Source organism: Cucurbita pepo, chromosome LG09 (assembly GCF_002806865.2).
Source record: "Cucurbita pepo subsp. pepo cultivar mu-cu-16 chromosome LG09, ASM280686v2, whole genome shotgun sequence".
In the NCBI taxonomy this organism is placed as follows: Eukaryota; Viridiplantae; Streptophyta; class Magnoliopsida; order Cucurbitales; family Cucurbitaceae; genus Cucurbita; species Cucurbita pepo.
Window position 1 is genome coordinate 9679585 of NC_036646.1, and position 23563 is coordinate 9703147.

Sequence of the window (23563 nt, forward strand, 5' to 3'; positions counted from 1 at the left end):
CATGGGTTTACATAACTGATTCCAAAACAGATTCTCTGTTCTAAAAACAATGCGTCATTTTCTCCACAAGAAGAAAGACGTATTTGGATGATATGATATTGTTATTTCATCATTGCCTGTTATCTGTTTACCTTTTTTAGACTGGAGCACTTGGTCGCGTGCAAGTTGCTTGTTCTTCATCACGTGCTTCATGTTCTATGGCTACTTCAACTATTTTAATCTGTGTTTCTCTCACTTTGATGTGATAAATAATCTTATAAAATCGCTTCTTTTATTGAACACACTTTAATTGTATGACAACAATACTACAATGGCGTGCTTGCAAAGCCCGATGGGCTCTTGGCTATTAATTATACTCTGAGAGGAAGCAAAAAGTCTTAAGAGATAGAGTTGGTACTTCACAGGAGCTGAGTTCAAGTGGGATGGAAACGAAACATCTTGAATATGTGTTGGTTCCGCTTGGTTTTGCGGTGCTGGTGAGCTACCATCTTTGGTTGGCAGTCACCATTTACTGGAGACCGAAAAGAACAGTCATTGGAATCAACGCCGAATCCCGCCGGCAATGGGTTTCCACCATGATTTCAGTGAGTGCCTCTTCTCTCTCTCTCTTTTCTTCCATTTGGATGTTAACTCACTTCAAGAACCAACTTTTCTGTGGTTTGATATCTGATTTTTTGTTTAGAGAAAGCATCTGTAAGCTTTCCTTTTAAGTCATGGCCATTAGATAATAATGAAAGCATTTTGAAGCTGAGAACAAGAGTTTGTTTCTTTTTCTTGATTTGTTTTCCATGTCTCGTTGATATCTTTGAGACTCTGGTAGCATTATTGTGTAGTTTTTGGGATTTTGGTTTGGCATGAACTTTCTTTATTCATTTTCATCTAAAATCATCTGCTAACCGGCATCTGTTGGATTGATAACATTCTTTTCTCTTCAGATAAAGATTTAAGTGGTTCAATTTGTGACTAGATGAAGAATTTGAGCTATTTCTTTAAGAGTCCGCATGGATTACTTCTAAATGATGGACAATTGATTAGTTAAAAAGCTATATTGAATCAACTGATACTCAGAAGGGTACAATAGAGTAGTGATGTAGTTTAATGGACTTAAAAAGGTCCCCTTTCATGAGAAATTTAATGAAACTTCCATGGCTGACTAGACTACTACGAGTGATGATGTTCAGGATCCCATGAAGAATGGTGTTCTTGCAGTCCAAATCATACGAAACAACATAATGGCTTCCACGCTCATGGCCACGACAACCATCACCATTGGCTCGTTGCTTAGTGCTTTTGTAAGCAGCACATCAAGTACTGGAAAGTACCATTACATTGTACTGTGTTTCCTCGTTGCATTTCTTTGCAATGTGCAGTCTATTCGATACTATGCTCATGCCAGCTTCTTAGTCACTTTGCCTGCTGGTGAAGGCAGAATGGATTATTTTGCTGGAATCTTGAACCGGGGAAGCTTATTTTGGTCACTCGGACTGCGAGCTTTCTATTTTGCAATTCCTCTCTTCCTCTGGATCTTTGGACCTCTTTCAATGTTCTTGAGTTCCTGCCTTATAACATTTGTGCTTTACTTCTTGGACTTTACTCGAACTTCCAGCTATGATCCTTATGAATATCTGCAAAAGGAAGAAGTGAACAACAATGACATTGAATCTGTTGGTCAATCAAGGTGAGAATTACTGTTTGTGTCGGTGTTAATCAAGTTTTTTTTAGAACTTTCATATACTTGATTGTTCTTTATCTATTCGACTTTATGATATCTGCATTCGCCATGGTTTTCTAACCGTGTGTTCTGTATTTTTTCGGGTCAGGGGAAACAACATCGCCGTAAGCTCCCGCCTTCACTCTCCTCTACTTGCAGCAGGTTACAGTATGACCTCCAATTGCAATGATTCTGCAGATCAAAACTGAAAAACATTTTGTTAAACCGTACTCTTTTAAGCTATTGCTATTGTTGAGAATCGAGTTTGGGAAGAGAATGGATACACATTTCCTATGTTTAGAGTCCGTAGGCATTGTCTGAATGTGTGCTAACTGTTTAAACTTTCCTCTCCCTAAACTCGGTTAAGCTGCTATTTCCTCTCCCTTTGATCGAGACTTGAAAAAGACATTCCTGGCTTAACTCAAAAATAGGTCGCTCGTTTGCTCCTATGGCAGGTAGGCAGCCAGTTGGAATGGAGTTTGAAACTATGGCTGAGATAATTTTCTTTGATCTCTTCTTACTTGGGGGTAATTAGCAGTGTTTATTACACACAAAACAACCATTTCCCCTTAAAAAAATATTCAAATTTCGAACCGACACCCTTTCTTTGACTATCCGAGTTTACCGTAACCAGTGATTTGATCTCTCTCTTGTCCTTATATCTCAAGAGAGGACTGCTCTTTCGTCTTGACTTCCTTACTTCAGGATCATTCATCTTTGCTTACAGTCGATCTCGGTCTCGGAGCGGTCAGAAGAGTCGGAGGGGGAGCTGCCACTGGTTTCCAAATTCTCAACCGGTCTCGAACAACGAATGACTTGGGAGTATATATGTTTTGAGTTATGTATGGATGTTTTATCCTATGAAATGTTATGTAAACCATGGTTGATATCGATATCAAACTACCATTCATCTCGTCTTATAGCTATTGAGTTTGTGTGGAGTCTCGTTAAGGGTCGTTTTCTATCTCAACCATATCATTATAATCAGACACTTCACTACACTTTATCGTTTGAGTTCTTTTGTTCATAATTGAAGAATAGTTTCGTTTCTGTCCAATATTATCTAAGAAATGTGATAAATTTGCATAAGTTTATTGGTTAAAATGGAGTGAGTCGTTTGAATTATTTTACATTTCCATGTGAACTTTGTCCCGTTTCACAAGAAATGGAATGGAAAGCTCATTACCCATTTCCTTTTCTCTTTTCACCCTGCCTAATTCAACTTCCCAATTGTATTGTACCAAGGATTCAAGCTTTTTAATGAGTAGAACGAGGGAGCAATCAAATTTTGCAAAAAAGAGAAATAAGTATAGAGCCAACTCTGAGAATTGAATTTCGCCTCTAACATAGTAATAGTACGGATTTTCTTCCCGGCTTTCTCTTGCGATGAGGTCGGTCCATGGATTTTCTTTCCTTTTGTCGCATTTCTCTCAAAGGAATTGACTCGACTCGACTGTAAACTCAGTAATCTCAGCCTATTTTACGAGACCGAGAGGAAAGAGCGAGAACTTCCAGAATAAGCATGAACATTGCCTTTCCTGTAGGAACATCTACAGAGGCGTAAAAGCAAGATCCCAACAATGATCGATCGAACAGAGGCTGGGGCAGCTTTCTTCCCACTGCGTCCTTTTTGCTATTAGTGTCTAAAATGTTCCATAGACATGCCAGCGTCTCATGAATATGGTCTAAATTGTTCATAATTAATAGTGGTAAGCTTTTAGGAAAAGGGGAGAACAAAGAAAAAAGAAACACTTTATTATCATACATACTTTCGAATTTTGATGAGACGTTTTTACATGAAAGATCTCTTACCTCAACTTTAGTCTCGCTTTCATTTTCGTTTATTCTCGACTAAACTCTATAAGTTTAATTGCACTATAATCGTAGAGTTGATCTCGCTGATCTCGGTCGAGATTTGATCTTTCGAACGTTTCTCGCTCAGCTCTATTCAAGGATTAGCTTTTCTTTTGGTTTTTTTGGTTTGAATTTTTGGTTCTCTTCTTCAACCATTTGAGTAGTATTGATCTATTACCTTCATTATTTTCATCAGCTTGGCGATCATTTACAAATGCCTTTTTCGCCGCCTTGGAGCTTCACAACCACCTCTAATGGCGACCACCAACATTTTTCATTTCTCTCTACCCACCAAATCTAACCCTTCAGCTCTGCCGTTCAACACTTCTTCTTCTTACTTCCTCCTTTCATCGCCACTTTCCAGGCAAGATTTCTCTTCAATCTTTCTCAACTACGTGATCAATACCCGAATCTTTCTAACCCCTCTTCTGAACATTTCAGGTCTGTCAAAATCATCCGATGCCCATCTGTTCACCGATCAAACGACGAGGGCACCTCTGCTTCCAACAGCACGAACGACGGCCTGCGAGTCGTCCTCGCCGCCGGAGGCACTGGCGGGCACATTTATCCAGCCATCGCCATTGCTGATGAGCTAAAACTCGCCTTCCCCACATCACAAATCCTCTTTCTAGGAACACCCAACAGCACAGAAAGCGCCGCCGTCCCCTCCGCCGGGTACGAGCTCGAAACGGTTCCGGCTACCAAACTAACCCGCCCCCTTATCTCTCCCCAAAACCTCCTCCTTCCTTTACATCTGATCAAATCCGTGGTTGCAAGTTACAAAAAACTCCACGATTTCAAACCCCACGTTGTCATCGGCACTGGTGGGTACGTCTCGTTCCCGATTTGCCTTGCTGCAAGGCTGATTCATGGGGTCAAGCTCGCAATCCAAGAACAGAACTCGGTTCCAGGATTTGCGAATTGGGTTCTTTCCCATTTTGCAGATGTGGTGTTTGTTGTATTGAACTCCACGGTTGAGTGCTTTCCAAGGAAGAAAAAGTGTTTGGTTTGTGGGAATCCAGTGAGATTGGCATTGAGACAGTATATTTCTAAGGCTGTGGCACGTTTGCATTTCTTTCCAAGATCGGGGAAAGTTGAGGATTTGGAGGCTAAGGTGGTGCTTGTTCTTGGAGGGTCTTTGGGAGCCAATGCCATTAACATAGCCATGCTGAATCTGTATTATCAGATGTTGTTAGAAAACAAGAACTTGTACATCATATGGCAGACTGGCGTGGAAACATTTGATGAAATGGACAGCCTTGTGAAGAACCATTCCCATCTGCATTTAACGCCGTAATTCCTTTGCTCAGTATTAAATTCCTCTCAACTACTCTTTTGTTCGCTGATTTTAGCTGTGCTATTTATTGATTCCAACAACCTGCATTTACCTGCCTCCCTGTTGTTTATAGTCTTGATAGACATAAGATATCATGATATGTGTCCTCATTGGGCTTTTCCTCGAAGTTTTTAAAACGTATATGCTAGGGAGAGGTTTCCACACCCTTATAAATAATGTTTTGTTCTCCTCCCCAACCGATGTGGAATCTCACAATCCACCCCATTTGGGGCCAGCGAGGACGCCGACACTCGTTCCCTTCTTCAATCGATGTGGCAGTGTCGTTGTTGGCACACCGCCTCGTGTCTACCCCCTTCAGGACTCAGCCTCCTTGCTGGCACATCGTCCGGTGTCTGGCTCTGATATCATTTGTAACAGCCCAAGCCCACCACTAATAGATATTGTTCCCTTTTAGGTTTCCCCTCAAGGTTTTTAAAACCCGTCTGCTAGGGAGAGGTTTTCACACCCTTCACACCCTTATAAAGAATGTTTTGTTCTCCTTCCCAATCGATGTTGGATCTCACAGTTTCTGAGATCGTACTAATTGTATGTAGTGCTGGTGAAGAGCTTTTGGAAGCTCGTGAGGGGAAAAAATAAAGAACTTCAGAGCCAAGCATCTAAATGTATGCTAGAATTGAAGTGCAAGTGTTTGATATAAATCTAGGCAAAGAATAAGAATGAGCATGACAACAACATGGTGGCTCCATGTTCGTATTATTACACCCCTATAAATGGCTTGTATTGCAACTATGTCGATATACGTTTCGACAAATTTATCTTTTCATCGTGCTGGTATGGAAGCAACGTTCCATATCTCTATGAATCATACATGGAAGTGTATCGAATGATACGGCCTTCCTTGCTTGATGAATATTGTTGATGATCTTAGTTTGAGATTAAGTGATGTTTTTTTTTTTTTTGTATTGTTTAAGGTTCATGCATTCTCTGCATTTGGCATATGCAGCTGCAGATCTGGTTGTTTCTAGAGCAGGGGCCATGACTTGCTCTGAGATCCTAGCTACTGGAAAGCCTTCTATATTGGTACAAATTTCAAGCTCTTTTTTTGTGTATATAAGCTTCTGAGTTTGTTCATTCTTTGAAGGAAACCTTATATTTTGACCCTTTTTAACTTCAGATACCCTCACCATATGAAGATGAGGGGCATCAGTTCAGAAATGCTTCAATAATGGCTGACATGGCTGGTTCAACCGTCATCAATGAAGATGAACTAGATTCAACTACGCTTGCGATTGCAATTCAAGAGATATTAGGTATGTTGAGTATGCTCTATGAATCAAATCATTTCTTATTACAATGAAACACATGCTTTAATTTGCTTGTGATCATCACACAAAAGCGTCACTAGAGGTTAGTTGGCGGAGTTTCTAGCCATGCCAAACCTATTCCAGCATAGTTCCTTGTACAAAACATATATAACTTGCAAAATTAAACCCAATAACGAAAATTGACATTCTTTCGAGGGCTTTCCCTCAAAGTTTTAAAACACGTTTGTTAGGGAGAGGTTTCCACACCCTTATAAGAAATGCTTCGTTCCCTCTTCAATCGAGGTGGGATCTCACAATCCACCCCCCTTGGGGCCATATGTTCTTGCTGACACACCGCCTGGTTTTTGGTTTTGATACCATTTGTAACAGCTCAAGCTTACTGTTAGCAGATATTGTCCTCTTTGGGCTTTTCCTTTAAGGGGCTTCCCCTCACGGTTTTAAAATGCATATGCTAGGGATAAGATTTCACACCCTTATGAGGAATGTTTCGTTTCTCTCTCCAACCGATGTGGGATCTCATATGAAACGTCGAGTTACAAACATTCTTGATACCATCTTTCTGTGATGCAAGTTTAGTACTCTCGATTTTGAGCACGTGAACGGTTTATTGGCATGTTTGTGTGAACATCATATGCATTGTGTAGCATGCTACTTTAGGCCATATTTCTTATCGATGATTATGGCAACATCGACCTTCTTTTACAAGAAGTTTGAACGAACAATTTAGACAAGAGTTTCTCCTTCAACTGAAGAAAACTCTATGCACTAGCCAATATAAGATATAGTTATGTGTTAGGCCTCATTTCACTAGCTTTTTGGTGATCTCTTCTGCTGCGCTTCATTGAAAGAGACCATGATCGAATCGCGTATATCGTAAAAACTAACATCTACTTGAGATCTCACTGTATATATATTTGTTACAGGTGATGAGAGTAAAATGGCAGCTCTGTCCGAGAGAGCATTGAGAATATCAAAACCAAATGCCGCTGCTGAAATTGTTCAACACATTGGAAACTTAATAAGATGAAAGAACTTTACGATCAACATCGGTTAGTTGCAAATCTTATGGGTTTCGTCACATTCGAACTTATTTTTTCATTATAACGAATCTCCAGAACCAATTTAATTGTCTCTATACTTTCAATAAGATACCGATTTAATTTTTAAATTTTAGTATATTACGAGTTAGTTAATCCTTATAAGATATAACTTGTGTCGATATAGTTCCTGTTATTGAGAATAAAAAAGGAGAGGTCTTTATTAATGGTTAGTAGCAAAAATAAAGGAAACAGCATGTGGGTTAGTTAAATCATCATCTCTTATACTTTAATGAGGCTTGCTTATTGAATTGAATACCACCAAATTGCTCTTTTTTATGGTAAAAATTAAATTTTTACCTACAAAAATTAAATTATTACCTTTATGTTTATGTTACTAAATCTACTATTTAACCTGAAATTAAAGAAAAGAAAAGAAATGTCTCAGTAATAAAAACATTTAACCTAGTAAGTAAAAGAAAATATTGCCAAAAATAGAGAGACAGAGAATTTATTTATTTTAATAATTTTAAAGGATAATGTTAATTACCAAATGGATATTGTCCAAACCAGGTCAGCGCTGAAGTAGGGCCCACCGACAAAGTGAAAAAGTCAAAACTTGGTCAAGTAGGACCCACTGAAATGTGAATTACGGGTCACGACAAATTCATGGCCAAATCCCCAACTGCTCGACGTAACTTCGCCTTCACCAAGTTTTGTGTTTTTCTTTTTTCCTTTCCTTCTCCAAAAATCAAAGCTTGTCATTTTGTTTCTTTGTAATTACCCACAAGCAATAACCTCTCTACCATTTTATACTTCACCCTCCGATTCTCTCAAACGCAGAGATTATGGCGACCCTTTCGTTATCCTGTTTCGATCTCTCTTCCATCGGCCGGAGCGACAATCGCCGCCGTTACCTCCACCGATTCAGGCGACAAGGGAAATCAGAAGCCTCGTGGGCCTTAAGCCGGCGGAATATGGTCGCGGTGAAGTCCGTCACAGCGTTTTACGGTGGCAATAAGGAGAAGGGTTCGATCTGTACTGCCGACGAGCTTCATTACGTCTCTGTTCCCAACTCTGATTGGAAGCTCGCTCTCTGGCGGTACAACCCTTCTCTTCAGGTTCTACTCCGATCATACAAATTAATTTGGTTTTGTTTCTTTTGTAATCCCTAAAATCTTTGAGTGAACATGTTGATTGGTGTGTTCGAGAGTTGGGTAGAACATGGGGTTTCTAATTGTAAGATTGTTTGTTTTCTTTTGCAAACAGGCGGCATCCAGAAATCATCCGCTTCTGCTGTTGTCAGGGGTTGGGAGCAACGCTCTTGGATATGACCTTTCCCCACAGGTGAGCCACCATCGATATCAGTTCTTCTTTCTTTTCCTATCTTGTTTTGTTCTTTGGATCTTTTCATTTTCTGCTGCCATGAGACAAAACTTTACCACCAGACTTATAACACCGTTGTAATAGCCCAAACCCACCGCTAGGCTTTTCCTCCCGAGCTTCCTTCCCTTCTTCAATGGATGTGGGATCTCACAATCCACCCTCTTGGGGGCCAGCATACTCGCTAACCACCGCCCTGTATCTGGCTTACCGCTAGTGGATATTGTACTATTTGGGCTTTCCCTTCCAAGCTTTCCCTCAAGGTTTTAATACTAGAGGTTTCCACACCCTTATAAAGAATGCTTCGTTACACTCTTCAACCAATGTGAGATCTCACAACCATAGTCTATAACATTTGATACTAGAAATGTAGAATGTTAAACCGAGCATTCCAAAAGGGAAGGTGGACAAATGTTCAACAAAACCATCCTTAATTTTAGGTTCTTATGTCTATTCACAATGTCATTTTCAGTCCTCATTTGCTCGCTACATGTCGAACCAAGGATACGACACTTGGATTCTTGAGGTTCGAGGATCGGGACTGAGCACTCACAGAGTAGAAAGGAAGGATACTACTGGTCAGATAAGGTCAGAAACTCCGGACAAACAGCCATTAGCTAAGATTGGAACATATTCCAGCTCTGAGGGTTCCAGCATTTCTTCAAAACATGGTCTGTCGGGAACTTCTAACTTTAGGTATTATGGGATTTAAGTACTTCAGACAACATTTTTAGTACTTTCCGAACTTGTTACAGGACAGGAATCTACCATTGCTACTCAACTTGGGAACTGGAATAAGAATCTTATCAATATCATTGAAGGAGCTCAACAACTGGGTCCATTGAAGCCTTTTAATTTACAAGGTGTTACCTCTGCATTAGAGGACTTCCAGGAACAACTTGATGTGTATGAGAAGTATGACTGGGACTTCGACCACTACTTGGAAGAAGATGTACCCGCTGCGGTGAGGTGCATATTCTTTTTCGAATCACTGAAATTAATACTCCTTCGAACACCTCATCAAAGGAAAATCTCGATTTTTCATGCTAGATGGAGTACATAAGGAACCAATCCAAACCGAATGATGGCAAGTTACTAGCTATCGGCCACTCGATGGGGGGTATCTTGCTATATGCAACGATCTCGCGCTGTAGTGAGTTTGACATGCTGTTCTTTTATCCCAACTAATGTGATAATCTTGACAATCCATTATGAACCTTGATCCCAACTAATTCTTCTTTTTCAGGCTTTAACAAAGTCGACCCGCAGTTGGCATCAGTTGTTACGTTGGCTTCATCGCTCGACTACAGACCTTCAAACTCATCACTCAGACTTCTGTTACCTTTGGCAAGTGATTCTAAAATGTTTTCTTCCTAAAATGTGACCATCGAACTAAAAGACATATCCAACTTCAATGCAGAGAGATCCCGCACAAGCTTTTAATGTTCCCGTGTTTCCCATCGGACCATTGCTTGCTATCGCTCATCCGCTTGCATCCCGTCCTCCTTATCTCCTGTATTGGCTAAAGGATCAAATTTCTGTAGAAGACATGTTAGATCCCACCTTGCTCGAGAAGCTGGTGTTGAATGGCTTTGGTGAAATACTATTCCTTTTGTCCATGTTTCTGTGATCTCTACACTCCTTGTTCATAACATGATAATATGTTTTTCAGAATCTGTGCCGGCAAAGGTTCTCCTGCAGCTATCATCAGTTTTCGAAGAGGGGGGCTTACGTGACAGGAACGGGACGTTCCAGTACAACGACCATCTATGCCAAACCAATGTTCCAATCCTTGCCATTGCTGGAGACCAAGACCCCATTTGTCCACCTGAAGCGGTATACGGTATGATATCTAAATATAATACCCGAGCGCCATGCCTTCCTCTCTGATTCTATTCACCACACCTCATTGACTCCAATCTTTTTCAACACTGATATCAGAAACTGTGAAAGGAATTCCCAGGGAGTTTGTTTCCTACAGAGTTCTTGGGAAGCCTGGTGGTCCTCACTATTCCCACTATGATCTTGTGGGAAGTCGTTTGGTATGGTTTTTCTCCTTCACAGGCACTTTTTAAGAACGACTTCGATTTACAAGCTTCTCTAATTTCTAAATTCATCGTTATCGAATGCAGGCATCGAGTGAAGTGTATCCGTTGATAACTGATTTTCTCAACCGTCATGATGTGGCTTGATTTCACCATACTATTCTACTATTCAACTCCGCTAGGTATATACATTCGTCGGTAGATATCAGGAACAGGAGTATACGTATAGCTTCCACGATAAAGTATACACAGATTTCCTTCCTAAGTTCCACTGTATACACAATTGACAGACATACAACCCTGTGGGGGATAGTTTCTGAAGTAGATTACTGGATTCAAAAGTTCTAGGTTGTGTTAATTGATATCTTTATCTCAACTTCTGGAAATATTTCTTCAGTTATACAGAGTTTTGTCGCTCTTATAGTTTTATTCACTCCGACCCGACTCGATCACTATCATAAAATGATGATTTGATTCGAACCATGAACTCAATCATCAGAGGCAGAGCTATGCCATAATGAAAACAGATTACAACAAGAAAGCCATTGTAATTTGATGTCTTACAGCTATGCAATCAAGAAAGGAAGTTTCACACAAATGAAAGAATGCTTTTGGTGATGTAAAAAGGCAATGAAATCTGTACGCCACATAGGGGAGAAAGCAAGCAAGCAAGCAGAGTCGAAGAAACGCTAGACGTGATGGACTAACCGTTCAGCCTTGGCCTACTGCTGCGGTCTTACAGACTGGGCATGTGTTCTTTTGTGCAAGCCACTGTTTTATACAGTGTATGTGATAGCTGTGCCCGCATCCCAGCCTACCCATTTCATCGTCTGGTTCATAGTCCTCCTGTGGTACAAAATCATTTTAGGTGTCAAGAAAGTGCTAATCAGAGCTAGCAAACTAAACTCAGCTACTTCACCTGACAGATGCTGCACTTCCGATCCATTTGAGATAGTAAATAAGATGATAGCTCATTTACAACAAGGGGCTTCGTTTTCCGAATGCATCTTCCAATCTCGTCTTCTTTCAGCCCGGTACTCACATGGCCAATCCTTTCACCAAGTTCGAGCAGTTCCTGTTTCCATCCCGTTATAAGAAATATTTGTGAGGAGAGAGTATCAGTTTAGGAAGAAGGATTTGGAGAAAGTTACGAACCTCATATGACATGTCATCAACGTCGAGTCGTAATTCCCTAAATTGATCACGTATATCGAACCTTCCACCCATCAGCAAACTGCTCTGGAACATCATAATCTGCTAAATAACATATCAAGTGAGCAAATCAGTCTCATATGATCATTAGTACATAGAAAGAACATCATAATCTGAAAACATTTCCAGCTCAGAATTAAGGAACAACTCTGTCAGGAAAATCAAACACTCCAAATCAAAAACATGTTCCAACAAAACAGGTTAAAACTTGAAAGCAGGTTTGCTTTGCTTCTTTGAAGCTGCATTTTCTAATGCCATCTGCCAAACATCTAAAAATGCATAATACTCTAATTCACCAAATATCAGAATCTTCCAAGACATCAAATGACATATGCCAAACTATTTCAGGCCATAAAGAACTGAAAAACAAAACATATGCCAGAACCCAACTGAAGCTTATATCTTTCGAACTCGTACACTGTAGCGATCCAAATCCACCACTTGTAGATATTATCCGATTTGACCCGTTACGTATCGTCATCAGCCTCACGGTTTTAAAACGCGTCTGTTAGGGAGAGGTTTCCACACCCTTATAAGGAATGTGTCGTTCTCCTCTCCAATTGATGTGAGATCTCAAAATTTGTGAAAATCTCTCCCTAGTAGACGCGTTTTGAAACCGTGAGGCTGATGGCAATATGTAACGGGTCAAAGTAGACAATATCGGCTAGCAGTGGGATTGAGCTGTTACAAATGATATCAGAGCCAAACACTGCACACACCCCTAAAAGAGGTGGGGTGAATTGTGAGATCCTTCATCGGTTGGAGAAGGAAACAAATCACTCATAAGAGTGTGGAAACCTCTCCCTAATAGACATGTTTTAAAATCGTGAGGCTGACAGCAATACGTAAAGTACCAAAACGGACAATATCTACTAGCGGTGAACTTAGGCCGTTAAAGACAGAATTATACAACCTATAAAACAGATCCGGTTCGAGTAAGATATTCATGAAATTGAATACAAATATGAACGCTTACCTCAGCAAGCCCATCAGGGGATGGATGTCGAACATGGCGATAATATCGACTACGAGAAACTTCCAATGATCGAGCTGTTGGAAGATCAGAATCAGACTCCAAAAGTAAGAGAGTTTCGGGGTTCACTGTTCGTCTTCCTAAATAAGAACGCTGTCATTGTAAAACCAGAGCAAGTTAAAACGCATGAAGCAATGTGCTGTGATAGATAATAATCTATGAACAAGAGATGAAACATTTTCATATCGTGAAAGGAAGATTAGTCGAAGACCCATTTGCATTAACTACTCAAATTTACAAAGAAGAATGATAACAAACAAGTTCCAAGCAGATTCAGACAGATTTAGAAGAACCCAATAGCAGAAAAGAAACACAGATGAAAGAAGCTGAAAATAAATTATAAAGAAATGGAAAAGCGAGTACCTCCCTTTGACTCATCTTCTCCAAATCGATTTTGCCCCTTCCAGAAGCATGTCTTCTAGCAACAACGCAATCCACAGAAGCAGCAGCATCGGCAGAGAATCCAATTCCAGGGCCACACCAAACATCTTGAGCGTCTAAACAGCTAGCAGAATTAAAAGGGGAATTATGTTGAAAATGAGACCCATCAACAATTCCTTGATGGGTTTTGTTCTTGGAGTTCTTCTGCTTCTTTTTCCTTGTGTTCTTCTTCTGCCAATCCGCTGAAGTCCGAATTACAGCCGGAACCGTAACCTGCTGAGAAGCGGCGGAAGTGCAGCCAAGTCCCCTGAAAGTTGCAGAAGAGAAGTGGGTCTTCTTCCTATTCGTGGGAACGGAAGAGGGAAAAGATTCATTGGTGCCATTAGTGGCATTATTGGTAAAGGTGGAGAGGAGAAGAGAAGAAATGGTGGATTTGCAGCGAGTGGATTGAAGAATGGAAGGGATTGATGGGTTTGGATCTGATTCTGAAATGGGTTGCCTCAAATGGGTTCTGGGTCTTCTGAATTTGACGTGTTCATCCATTGTAGAAGCTCGTGTAACAACAGGCATGATTCTAAGACAAGGATGAGAATGCAACAAAGAAAGTAGAGGAGGAAGAAGAAGAAAGAAGAAACAAATAGAAGCGCGATTAAAGGGTTTTAGAAGAGAAAAGTAAAGGGAATGGAATTGAAGGGGACAGAATTTGAGTTGAATGAGAGAAAAGCATCAACGTTAATAAACTTTAATTTATTCAATCTCTCTGTTCCATTCCCAGATTTGAATGCAGAGGCGGAGAGAGAGGAAGGGGAAGAAAGAGAGAAATGGATTGATTTTGAATCGATTTTACCTTTTTTTTCTGGTTCTGTTCTCATCCTTCTCTGTGCTGTTTGCTGGGCTCTGCTTGTCTTCTAGTTAAAATTTGTGGTATATCCTCCTACACTTAGTAATCCATGAACTACTTGAATTTTATATTTTATATATGTATTTTTTTTTTTAATTTAAAATTTTATTTACCATAATTTTAATTATGAAAACGGTGGAATTACAAGTAGTGGAATTACAAAGTGTAGAAATCTCTCTCTAATAGACACATTTTGAAAACAATGAGGTTGACCACGAAGCAGATAATATCGGTTAGTGGTGGACTTCGAGCTATTACAAATGTGTCTGTGAAGAAGCTGACCTCGAACGAAGGTGGATTGTGAGATCTTTATAAGGGTGTAGAAATCTCACAACATTGGCGGGCCGAAGGGTATTATGGTGAGAAAAAAGTGGTAGGGTCCGAAGAAAGTCAGCTGATTAGGTGACCATGGATTGCAGCTGGAAACAAAAACAGAGGGTCAAGATTTGTAAGTTCTGGGGATTCTGTCGAGTTTTTGCTGGAAATGGACGGTTCTGATGTCGTTTTCTTCTTCTTCCTTATTTTCTTCTGCAGAATTAATAAATTATGTTCATATTCAGGTAATTTTGAGGATTGATTCTTTTTTTAAAAAAATTAAAATTATTTACGGCTATTTACTATTTTCAAATAAAAAATTAAACAAGATGATCTTTTTATGAACTAATAGAAAGAAATTGATTTATAAAAAGTTATATTACAAATTTATTATTAATATGGTTTAATAAAACTTCATAAATAATTTATATGGTCGATGTTTATTTGTTAGGTCTACGTACTAAATTTCAACTTTTCTATCATTTCGAGGGATATTAGTTTTAGTATTTTGTGACATCCAAGTAAAAGAGAGGTACATGAATGTATTGAGACCATATTCGAATTAAAGCGATACCGAGGATAAGATGATTAAGAAAAGCGGTAAAAGAATTGAAAGTACTATCTATATTAACAATGTGTGTCTTTATTTTCAATGGCTCTATCGTAGCAACTTCATGGTTAAGTATGTTTTTTCCTGAAGTAATCATATTTTGGTATGTCAGGAGTAGGTAGCGTGACCCTATCATAGGGGATGCAAAAGAATGTCGAAGCACACAGGTATCAAATTAAGTCAAAATCCTAGCCTGAATCAGACATGGGACATTACAAAAGTTGGTGGACATGTGGTACTCGAGTAAACTCATGTTGGTCTGTGAGGATAGTTTTCACTCTTAGAAGCAAGGAGTAATCCGTTTCGTATCCTCTCCATATTTATTCAAGTTTAAAATTAGATTGGTTGATAAAATGATTTATTAATCAAATTATTATATTAGACAATTTATTTCCATTAAAAATGGTTTATTCTATTTTGGGCATTAAATATTTAAGATGGAAAAGGACTTTAATTAAAATGAGTTGTTGAATGAGTAATAATTGAGCTTTATCGTATTAGAAAGGGGATTAATATTTTATTTGTTATTATAAGAATTAAAGCTGGGACGCAACTTCTTTAATTAATGCTATTTTTAGTATATTTAATACCCTAAATAATGCAATATTTAGGTCTAACAAAATCCTTATAATATGCTATAATCAGATTAAAATTTAAGTCAAACAAATATTTTCTACCAAAATATAAATTTATAATTAAAGATCATGCACAAATACTCGAAAATAAATTATTTTATTAAAAAAAAAAAAAAAAAAAACCTCTGGTTATATCAATTTTAATATTTTATTATATACTAGAGAAGTTCACCATCACAACTATATAATTAATTTTGTTGATAAATCAAATACGAACGAGATTTAAAATTTTGGGCAGTCATATTAATATTTAATAACACCTTTCACAAATGTAATTTCTATCATTAATATTCAACCACTAAACTTCATTATATATATATATTTTTTAACTTTTAAAAATGTTACAAAATGTCTTTATATTTAATAAAGTATACATTTAAGTGTATATATATTATATATATATAGTTTAATTTAGTATATAAATTTGTGACATTAGAAGCTATAAAGAAGGAAGGTGATTGGCTCTTTTTCCAATGGGAAAAAGGGTGTTTATAGATATTTTTGACTTCCCTTTCTTTCGCTATTTCCCACTTTCTGCTTTCCCTTACTTCAATGCGCATTTTCGTTTTTAATATTTAAATTTCAAAAATAGTTGCCTTTTTATTATTATTTTTTTTCTTCGTATTAATACACAATTTCAAATCGGATTGGATTAATAATGATAACGAGAGAAGAAGAAAAAGTTAAAAAGAATTCTCGGAGAGCAGTCTAAGGTGTGAAACGAGGTTGTGGGAGTGCAATACAAGCATCGTACGGCTGGGTAACATAGTGAAATGCTACACCCTAGACCAAACGTACCTCTTATTTAGAAATAGGACGAGCCATAAATACTTGTCGTGCATACCAATGTCAATTGGATAAAAACTCTCTCCCATCTTAGTGATCATAATGAAGGGACGTACAATCAATTAAGGGTATTTTGTAATAGCTAAAGCTCACCACTAACAGATATTGTACTTTCTTTTTTACGCTTCCCTTCGAGGTTTTAAAACCCATCATAGGAAGAGGTTTCCACACCTTTATAAAGATATTTAATTTCTCTCTCTAACCAATGTGGGATATCACAATCCACTCTTCTTGGGCGTCAGTGTCCTTGCTGGCACACTGCCGAGTGTCATAGCTTTAAAATCATTTGTAACAATTCAAACTCACTACTAGTAGATATTATCCTATTTGAGCTTTTTCTGCTTCCACTAAAGATTTTAAAATACGTTTGTTAGGGAGATGTTTCCATGCCCTTACAAGGATATACTTCATTTTCCTATCTCACATATTCGAATAAGTCAAATGAGGAATTTACTCGAAATGACAATGTCCAAGAAGAGATGTCTTGTAATGTATGGAACCATCTTTTTTTTATTTCACGAGACAAAAGTTAGCGATATAAGATACGACAATTCCAATATATTTGTTTAACTAAAATATAATGAGTTTGCATTGGGAAGGTAAAGCTTTCACANAAAAAAAAAAAAAAAAAAAAAAAAAAAAAAAAAAAAAAAAAAAAAAAAAAAAAAAAACAGAAATTATGGCGACCCCGAAATTTGGAGACAAAATGAATTGTTTTATGGACTCGAAGCAATTGTTTGGTTGTTAGGCTTTTGTTCATGTCGGAACGCAAATAAGGGAATTATCCCTATTATTTTTTAATATTACTTTTTAACTAAAAACACTTTTTATTAATCTTAATTAATTAATTAATTGATTCATTATACCAAGATGGTTATTCAATATTATTTGATAAAGAACATACTTTATATTCTGATTATTTAAATCCAAATATTATTTGCTGCTAAAAATTGTCAATGCACTTTGGAGTATTTTAGTAATAATTTGAAAATGTATTAAAATAGAAATTATTTAGAAAAATCAAAACTATTCATTAATTTTTTTTAAATAAATAATTTAAAATATAAAAATGGTGAAAATTGGTTAAGTGACACGTAAAATTTATGATTTTAGCAAAAAAAATAATAATAATAAATGAAGAATTTTGTGGGCCAGAGTGGCCCAATTTCACCTGAACTGAATGGGCCTGAGCCCATTATACAGTAGCCGACTTTTTATATATTGGGTAGAAAAGTGGAATGAAAAATCAGATGTCAAGAATGGGATTCGAACCCATGCCCTTTCGGACCAGTACCTGAAACTGGCGCCTTAGACCAACTCGGCCATCTTGACTTTTGTCACATTAATTCTATAGACCATTAACTACATTAATCTTACAAAAATGACGTCAGTATCCGACAAGCTCTGTTTCTCTCTCGTCGCTTTTCATAAAATCCGACGCGTAATTATTTGTTGCCTGTGAAATTCATCAATCCTCTATTGTTCAAGCACCACACCCGGCGGCGCAACCGCCGCCGTACAGCTCAACGTCTGCCGTGGAATTCCTCTCCTTTGAGATGCCATCGGAGCAAGAGAAAGTTATAAGGGAGATAATACAGAGTGTAAACAGAGCCGCCAAGAAGAGGCAAGAAATGTCACCGGAGAGGCGAAAACTTCCATTAACGCTGCCAATCTCTCCGATCAGTCTGGCCATTTCTGCAACCTCTCTCTGTGTTTTCTTTGAAGCCAGTTAAGTTGTTGTTGATCCTCCATTGGGGTGGCTTTATAGTGCTCAAAACTCAAATTTGATTTGGAGCAATGCTTTTGGGAGGCAAAAATGTGAGAATTTGGAGTGTAAAATGAGGGTAGTGGATGGTTCATGGTTGTGTATTTTTCTGTGTGCATTATCATCCCACTCTTCATTGCAAACCAATACCATACACATAAAGCAACCCATCATTATATTCCAAACAATAATTTAGCTTACTTTTCACACTTTTCCCAAATTTTAAAAATCTTTTACTTTTCCTTTTTATATATATATTTGTTCGATCAAATTATAATTTAGATTAGATTCAACGCTCCATGACCAAGATTTGAATTAGAATTCAATATTCTTTTGTGACATAGTCATGTTACTTACTGTTCGTTTCTATGAGTGAAGACTGACTCATACACCAACACTAGTCCTTTATGTTTAATCATCTTATCTTCATGATCGTTCTCATTCAGATATAGTCTCGGTTTATTCATCTACTCCTATACTTGAAAATTCAAAGTATCGTTAAACAAGTCCAAATTGTATGCTTAAAAAAAAAATTGTTTTAAGAATAAAGTAAAGGAGTATGCATAAAAAGTAGGAAGAGATTAAGGAAACAATATTTATTGGTCCTATGTTTTGAATCAATGATGTTTCAATAATTGCACTAAAATATTGGTATGAATTAAAAAATTTAAGCCTTTGACCCACCCAACTTAGGCCATTACTACCCCAATTCAACCTCCATGTGAAATTACAAATCTACCCTTACAAGCCCATAATTTTCTTCATTAATCTTCTCTACTCTTGAAAACTTGGTAATAGCGTTCAAGGCACGACACGACCAGTTAAAGTCAGGAGCGCATCACCGACAGAAAGAATCGAGCCAACCGATGCTTACCATAGGCGGACTAATCGACCCAACCCAAGATCCAACTACGAGCATTTTAGCTACAACAACTTTTGAAGTTTTGATGATTAAATGAGATGATGTACTTTGTTAATATAGTTAGTAAGTATCCATTTATGCTTTTTTCTGACCATAATTTCATATCGTAGCAATCACTCTCATTCAAATACAATATCGATTCATTTATGTACCTTTCTAGAGGCAATTTATTACATTAAAACCCGTTATTTAGAATAAGAAATGCATTCATGAATCCAAATTATGGATGGCCTTATCTGAGTTTCTTGTCCTTAACAGGTCCTCTGGGGATCTTGTTGAGGAACTTGGCGTCGAAATTTCTGTAAGATTTCTTGGTGTGATAAATGGCCTTCCCAGCCAAATGATCAACCTCTTCTTCATACTTCACGTACAGAAATGGCAGAGTTTCCAACGCCACAAACCCTTCATCATTTAACAAACACAAACACAAACACAAACACAAAACAAAAGACCATCAAAAGTTGCTTTAATTTTGGTCAAACACCAAACATTCTTTAATGATGCTTTGAGTGAGAATCAGTTCTTCCTTACCGAAATAAACAAGATTCAGAAAGCTCACATACGATCCAATCACTGACAAAAGATATAGAGACACAATTGCCTGAAAATCAACATTTCCAACTTAATTAGTTTCCGTTGCCGTTTAACCGGCGGAGCCGGGGTCCCGAACGGTTCAAGAGAAAATGGAGAGAGATTTTCCCCCTTATATAGAAATGTGTAAGGTCTCAGGTTCATTTCTAGCCGATATTGTCCTCCCAAGACTTTAAAACACGTTGCTACGAAGAAGTTTCTACAACTTTATAAAGGGTGTTTTGTTCTCCTCCCCAACAAAGGTGGGACATCACAATCCACCCCCTTCGGAGCCCAGCATCCTCGCTGGCACTCGTTCCTTTGTCCAATCGATGTGGGACCTCCACCAAATCCACCCCCTTTCAGGCCAGCGTCCTTACTGACACACTGCCTCGTGTCTACCCCTTTGAGGAACAACAAGATTTTCTCCCTTATATAGGAATGAGAGAGGACAAAGATGTTAGGAACCACGACCCTCCACAATGGTATGATATTGTTCACTCTGAGTATAAGCTTTCGTGGCTTTACTTTTGGTTTTTCCAAAAGGCATCATACCATGGAGATGTTGTAATAGCCTAAGCTCACAACTAGCAGATATTGTCCGCTTTAACCCGTTACAGTGTTAAAACATGTCAGCTAGGAAGAGGTTTTCACATCCTTATAAGGAATGCTTCGTTTCCCACTTTAACCGAGGTGGGATCATCTTACTTATAAATCCATAATCATCTCATTAATTAGCCAACGTGAATATTTTGAGTATTAAGGTGTAAAAGATGTATGAATATATACCAGAAAGAAGAGGGGGAGATCTTTCCCATAAGCTATGTCGAAAATCTTTGATAAGAACTGGTTGATTCTTCTATGGAAAGTGGATGCAACTTCTTTGAATGCTGAGTCTTTTAATATCACTTCAGGCAACCGAGGAGGGTTCCTGAATATCATTGACTCAAGTTTATGAACAAATATGATCAAACAAACCACTAAAGTTGGTATTGATAATACCATTTGAAGATTTCAGCTCCAGTGCACCAAATGAAGAAGATGAGCATGGAGGTGATAGAGAGGTGGCAGATGAGGGTCACAAATTTGTATTCAACGACCTCGAACAGAAACCACAACGTTGTCATCCCCAACAGCAATGCACCCGACATCTTCGAGTCTCTCCATAACAAGATGTCGGCGACTGCATTCAGAATTGAAGAAGCTGATTTCGAAGCAAATCAAATAGTTATTAAACGAGACTTTAGAGGGAATTAGCTTTTACCTTTTCCCCCTCCGAGAATTTCATGGACGGGGCGGCGGCGTCCGAAGAGCTTTGATGGAGCTGCCGAATCATCGTCGGTGTCGGTGTAGGTCGACATGATGTAGAAGGTCAGAGATTGGGTGACAGGTGAAGTAAGAGGGTTGGGAAGTAGCTCAAAGTTTGGTGTATATGAAAGGAATAAGGGTTCTAAGCTTGATGGTAAAGAAAGCTAAGTTAAAGGAAGGAATGGCTTGTGGGATATGGGTGTGTGGGCGTGTCTTTCCTTTTGCATAGCCGCCACTACAAGAAAGGCAGTTGCTCATCCTATTTTTGTTAAACACGACAGCCTTGTTTCTTAGGTTCTTGTTCTGTAACATGTTCTTACAAAATCATGGTCGCAGTTTTGCATAGCCGCCACTAATTTGGCTTCAGATCACCAAAAAGGATTGGCCCAAATGTAAGTAATCCAAACTTATAATCTCAAGTAAGTCTAAGCCCAAAAGTTTGGTCCGGGTAGCACTTTCCTTTTCGGTGACTCAATCAAAAGAACTCCAGAGTCGATTATGCCTAGTTTGAAGTAATCTTATATTGGATGAGCTCTTGAAAATTATCATAGGAAATATATGAGTGATGACAAATCATATTAAAAGGAAAATGACTTTTAAATTCTAGATATGAATAATGAGCTGGTGGCGTTACAAATGGTAGTAAAGCATAATCTCTTCTATATGATGTGGTTTAAGGATGAATCAAAATGAAAATTGGTGAGTAGTGACACCTGAGTAAAGAAATGATACATGAATGAACTAAGATCATATTCGAATGAAAACATTCTTAGAGATAGAATTACAATAGTAACCTGTGAGATTTCACATCGGTTGGAGAGAAGGGTGTGGAAACTTCTCCATATGTAAGGCTAACGATGATACGAAATGAACCAAAGCGGACATATTTACTAGTAGTGGACTTGGACTGTTACAAATGGTATCAGAGTCAGACACTGGGTGGTGTGCCAACAAGGATGCTGGGTCTCAAGAAGGGTAGATTGTGAGATCTGACGTTGGTTGGAGAGGGGAACGAAACATTCTTTATAAAGGCGTGAAAACCTCTTCCTAGCAAATACGTTTTAAAACCGTAAGGCTGATGACGATACGTAAAGGGCAAAAGCGGACGATATCCGCTAGCAGTGGACTTAAGCTATTATATAACAAAACATTTGAAATGGGTAAAAAGTTGAGAAGTAATATTTATAGTATTATAGAAATGGGAAATGTTAAAAGAAAAAAGGAAAGAATTAAAGTGGAGAATTGGGAGCATGCTTAGTGTTAGTGCGATAATAATAATTGTTAGAACATGTAAAGGAGGCAACCTATCATGATTTTCAAGGCCCCATTTAATCATTCTAACCAAATCATCCCCCAATGCCATCACTTCCACCTGCGTTTTCATTCACACGAGAACAAATCTTTATAAGGGTGTGGAAACCTCTCACTAACAACAGACGCTTTGAGGTTGATGGCGAAATACGAGACTCCGAGCATAGTTTAAATAGTCCTACTGTCTCATGTGTGTCGTAGCTTCAAATTCTTTTCCCGCATATGTAAATCCTTTTTAAACATTTTTATCGAATCTCTCAACTTTGGATTACTTTGAGTAATTTTGATGGGGAATAGGATCTCTCAAGACTAAAAAAAGGGGTAAAAAAACAAAGGTGATGGTGAATTTGGAAAAGGAGGTGTATTGAATGATGGCAATCCATGTGAGTGCTCAATGAGAAGAACACTATTCGTATGGATGAAGATGTAACAATGATTCCCATCAACCTCACCGAAAGAAACCACAGCCCCATTACAATGATTTAAAGGCAATGATTTAAAGGCAACGATTTAAAGGCAATGATTTAAACGCAAAAAGCAGAAGCCAAAACAATAGCCAAAACAGAAACACAGGGATAAAAATTGTTTGATAATCATTAGGGGATCACCTTTCGTACATCTTTCACTCATTCAATGTCTAGAAGGTTTCCCAATCTACGAACACCACATCCGGGTCAGTGGCCTAAGTGAGCTACCCCATGTTACATGTGTGTCATGATGTAGGCGAGAATGGTAAGATGAGTATCTTGGATTTTCGAGGACAGTGTTGGACGTTAAGGGCGTGTCTACATTGTGCTCTTACTCTTGAATCGGAGGTTGGTATATAGAGTTCATGCCTTGATAGTGCCTTGATGGATAGATGGTCGAGGTGTCCCAATTATAAAGTTGACTAATTGGTCAGAACAAAGCATTCCTTACGAGGGTGTGGAAACCTCTCCCTAATAGACATGTTTTAAAACTGTGAGGCTGACGACGATACGTAACGGGTTAAAGTGGACAATATTTGTTAACAGTGGGCTTGAGTTGTTACAGGTTGATTCTCGAGCGAGCAGTGCAGGCCGATAACATCCCGAGACTTAGAATGACATCATAAAGTGTGGAC

At 38.3% G+C, this 23563-nt stretch overlaps 5 protein-coding genes and 1 non-coding gene across 7 annotated transcripts; 3 read left to right on the forward strand and 3 right to left on the reverse strand.

Annotated features, from left to right (window-relative positions):
* Positions 1 to 263: 263 nt before the first annotated feature.
* On the forward strand, positions 264 to 2604 carry LOC111802146. The gene is made up of 3 exons (XM_023686413.1): positions 264 to 584; positions 1182 to 1678; positions 1821 to 2604. The coding sequence occupies exons 1-3, from the start codon at positions 423 to 425 to the stop codon at positions 1918 to 1920; spliced, it is 759 nt and encodes a 252-aa protein (XP_023542181.1). The 5' UTR covers positions 264 to 422; the 3' UTR covers positions 1921 to 2604.
* Positions 2605 to 3464: 860 nt separating this feature from the next.
* On the forward strand, positions 3465 to 7885 carry LOC111801809 (UDP-N-acetylglucosamine--N-acetylmuramyl-(pentapeptide) pyrophosphoryl-undecaprenol N-acetylglucosamine transferase). Its single transcript, XM_023685973.1, has 6 exons — positions 3465 to 3929; positions 4007 to 4858; positions 5834 to 5942; positions 6037 to 6172; positions 7111 to 7236; positions 7798 to 7885. Exons 1-5 carry the CDS (start codon positions 3820 to 3822, stop codon positions 7212 to 7214), a joined length of 1311 nt encoding a protein of 436 aa, XP_023541741.1. The 5' UTR covers positions 3465 to 3819; the 3' UTR covers positions 7215 to 7236; positions 7798 to 7885.
* On the forward strand, positions 7829 to 11048 carry LOC111801808. Its single transcript, XM_023685971.1, has 11 exons — positions 7829 to 7918; positions 8068 to 8345; positions 8494 to 8571; positions 9080 to 9278; positions 9363 to 9571; positions 9658 to 9760; positions 9854 to 9954; positions 10028 to 10202; positions 10280 to 10450; positions 10549 to 10649; positions 10740 to 11048. Exons 1-11 carry the CDS (start codon positions 7894 to 7896, stop codon positions 10797 to 10799), a joined length of 1500 nt encoding a protein of 499 aa, XP_023541739.1. The 5' UTR covers positions 7829 to 7893; the 3' UTR covers positions 10800 to 11048.
* Positions 11049 to 11126: 78 nt separating this feature from the next.
* Positions 11127 to 14196, reverse strand: LOC111801810 (E3 ubiquitin-protein ligase MBR2-like). 2 transcript variants are annotated; one of them, XM_023685974.1, is made up of 5 exons: positions 13261 to 14196; positions 12841 to 12990; positions 11808 to 11909; positions 11572 to 11727; positions 11127 to 11498 (listed from the first exon to the last, which is right to left on the reverse strand). In XM_023685974.1, the coding sequence occupies exons 1-5, from the start codon at positions 13846 to 13848 to the stop codon at positions 11364 to 11366; spliced, it is 1131 nt and encodes a 376-aa protein (XP_023541742.1). In that variant the 5' UTR covers positions 13849 to 14196; the 3' UTR covers positions 11127 to 11363. The 2 variants fall into 2 exon arrangements, with proteins under 2 accessions (XP_023541742.1, XP_023541743.1); XM_023685975.1 differs by having other exon boundaries at positions 11808 to 11906; positions 13261 to 14195.
* A 3640-nt stretch (positions 14197 to 17836) lies between these two features.
* TRNAL-CAG lies at positions 17837 to 17917 on the reverse strand. Its single transcript has one exon. It is a non-coding gene; the product is annotated as a tRNA-Leu (tRNA).
* A 1419-nt stretch (positions 17918 to 19336) lies between these two features.
* Positions 19337 to 21260, reverse strand: LOC111801561 (reticulon-like protein B9). The gene is made up of 5 exons (XM_023685589.1): positions 21107 to 21260; positions 20845 to 21025; positions 20632 to 20773; positions 19804 to 19873; positions 19337 to 19674 (listed from the first exon to the last, which is right to left on the reverse strand). Exons 1-5 carry the CDS (start codon positions 21201 to 21203, stop codon positions 19505 to 19507), a joined length of 660 nt encoding a protein of 219 aa, XP_023541357.1. The 5' UTR covers positions 21204 to 21260; the 3' UTR covers positions 19337 to 19504.
* Positions 21261 to 23563: the final 2303 nt, after the last annotated feature.

Coding starts and splice junctions, on each gene's coding strand:
- LOC111802146 (XM_023686413.1), top strand. CDS start 423: ATGGAAACGAAACATCTTGAATATGTGTTGGTTCCGCTTGGTTTTGCG. Junction 585..1,181: donor GGGTTTCCACCATGATTTCA/GTGAGTGCCTCT, acceptor GATGATGTTCAG/GATCCCATGAAGAATGGTGT. Junction 1,679..1,820: donor GAATCTGTTGGTCAATCAAG/GTGAGAATTACT, acceptor TTTTCGGGTCAG/GGGAAACAACATCGCCGTAA.
- LOC111801809 (XM_023685973.1), top strand. CDS start 3,820: ATGGCGACCACCAACATTTTTCATTTCTCTCTACCCACCAAATCTAAC. Junction 3,930..4,006: donor CTTTCATCGCCACTTTCCAG/GCAAGATTTCTC, acceptor TGAACATTTCAG/GTCTGTCAAAATCATCCGAT. Junction 6,173..7,110: donor TGCAATTCAAGAGATATTAG/GTATGTTGAGTA, acceptor TATTTGTTACAG/GTGATGAGAGTAAAATGGCA.
- LOC111801808 (XM_023685971.1), top strand. CDS start 7,894: ATGGCCAAATCCCCAACTGCTCGAC. Junction 10,451..10,548: donor TCCACCTGAAGCGGTATACG/GTATGATATCTA, acceptor CACTGATATCAG/AAACTGTGAAAGGAATTCCC. Junction 10,650..10,739: donor ATCTTGTGGGAAGTCGTTTG/GTATGGTTTTTC, acceptor TATCGAATGCAG/GCATCGAGTGAAGTGTATCC.
- LOC111801810 (XM_023685974.1), bottom strand. CDS start 13,848: ATGCCTGTTGTTACACGAGCTTCTACAATGGATGAACACGTCAAATTC. Junction 12,991..13,260: donor AGAAGATGAGTCAAAGGGAG/GTACTCGCTTTT, acceptor TTACAATGACAG/CGTTCTTATTTAGGAAGACG. Junction 11,499..11,571: donor GGAAGTGCAGCATCTGTCAG/GTGAAGTAGCTG, acceptor TTTGTACCACAG/GAGGACTATGAACCAGACGA.
- LOC111801561 (XM_023685589.1), bottom strand. CDS start 21,203: ATGTCGACCTACACCGACACCGACGATGATTCGGCAGCTCCATCAAAG. Junction 19,874..20,631: donor ATCTCCCCCTCTTCTTTCTG/GTATATATTCAT, acceptor GTTGATTTTCAG/GCAATTGTGTCTCTATATCT. Junction 19,675..19,803: donor TCTGAATCTTGTTTATTTCG/GTAAGGAAGAAC, acceptor TAAATGATGAAG/GGTTTGTGGCGTTGGAAACT.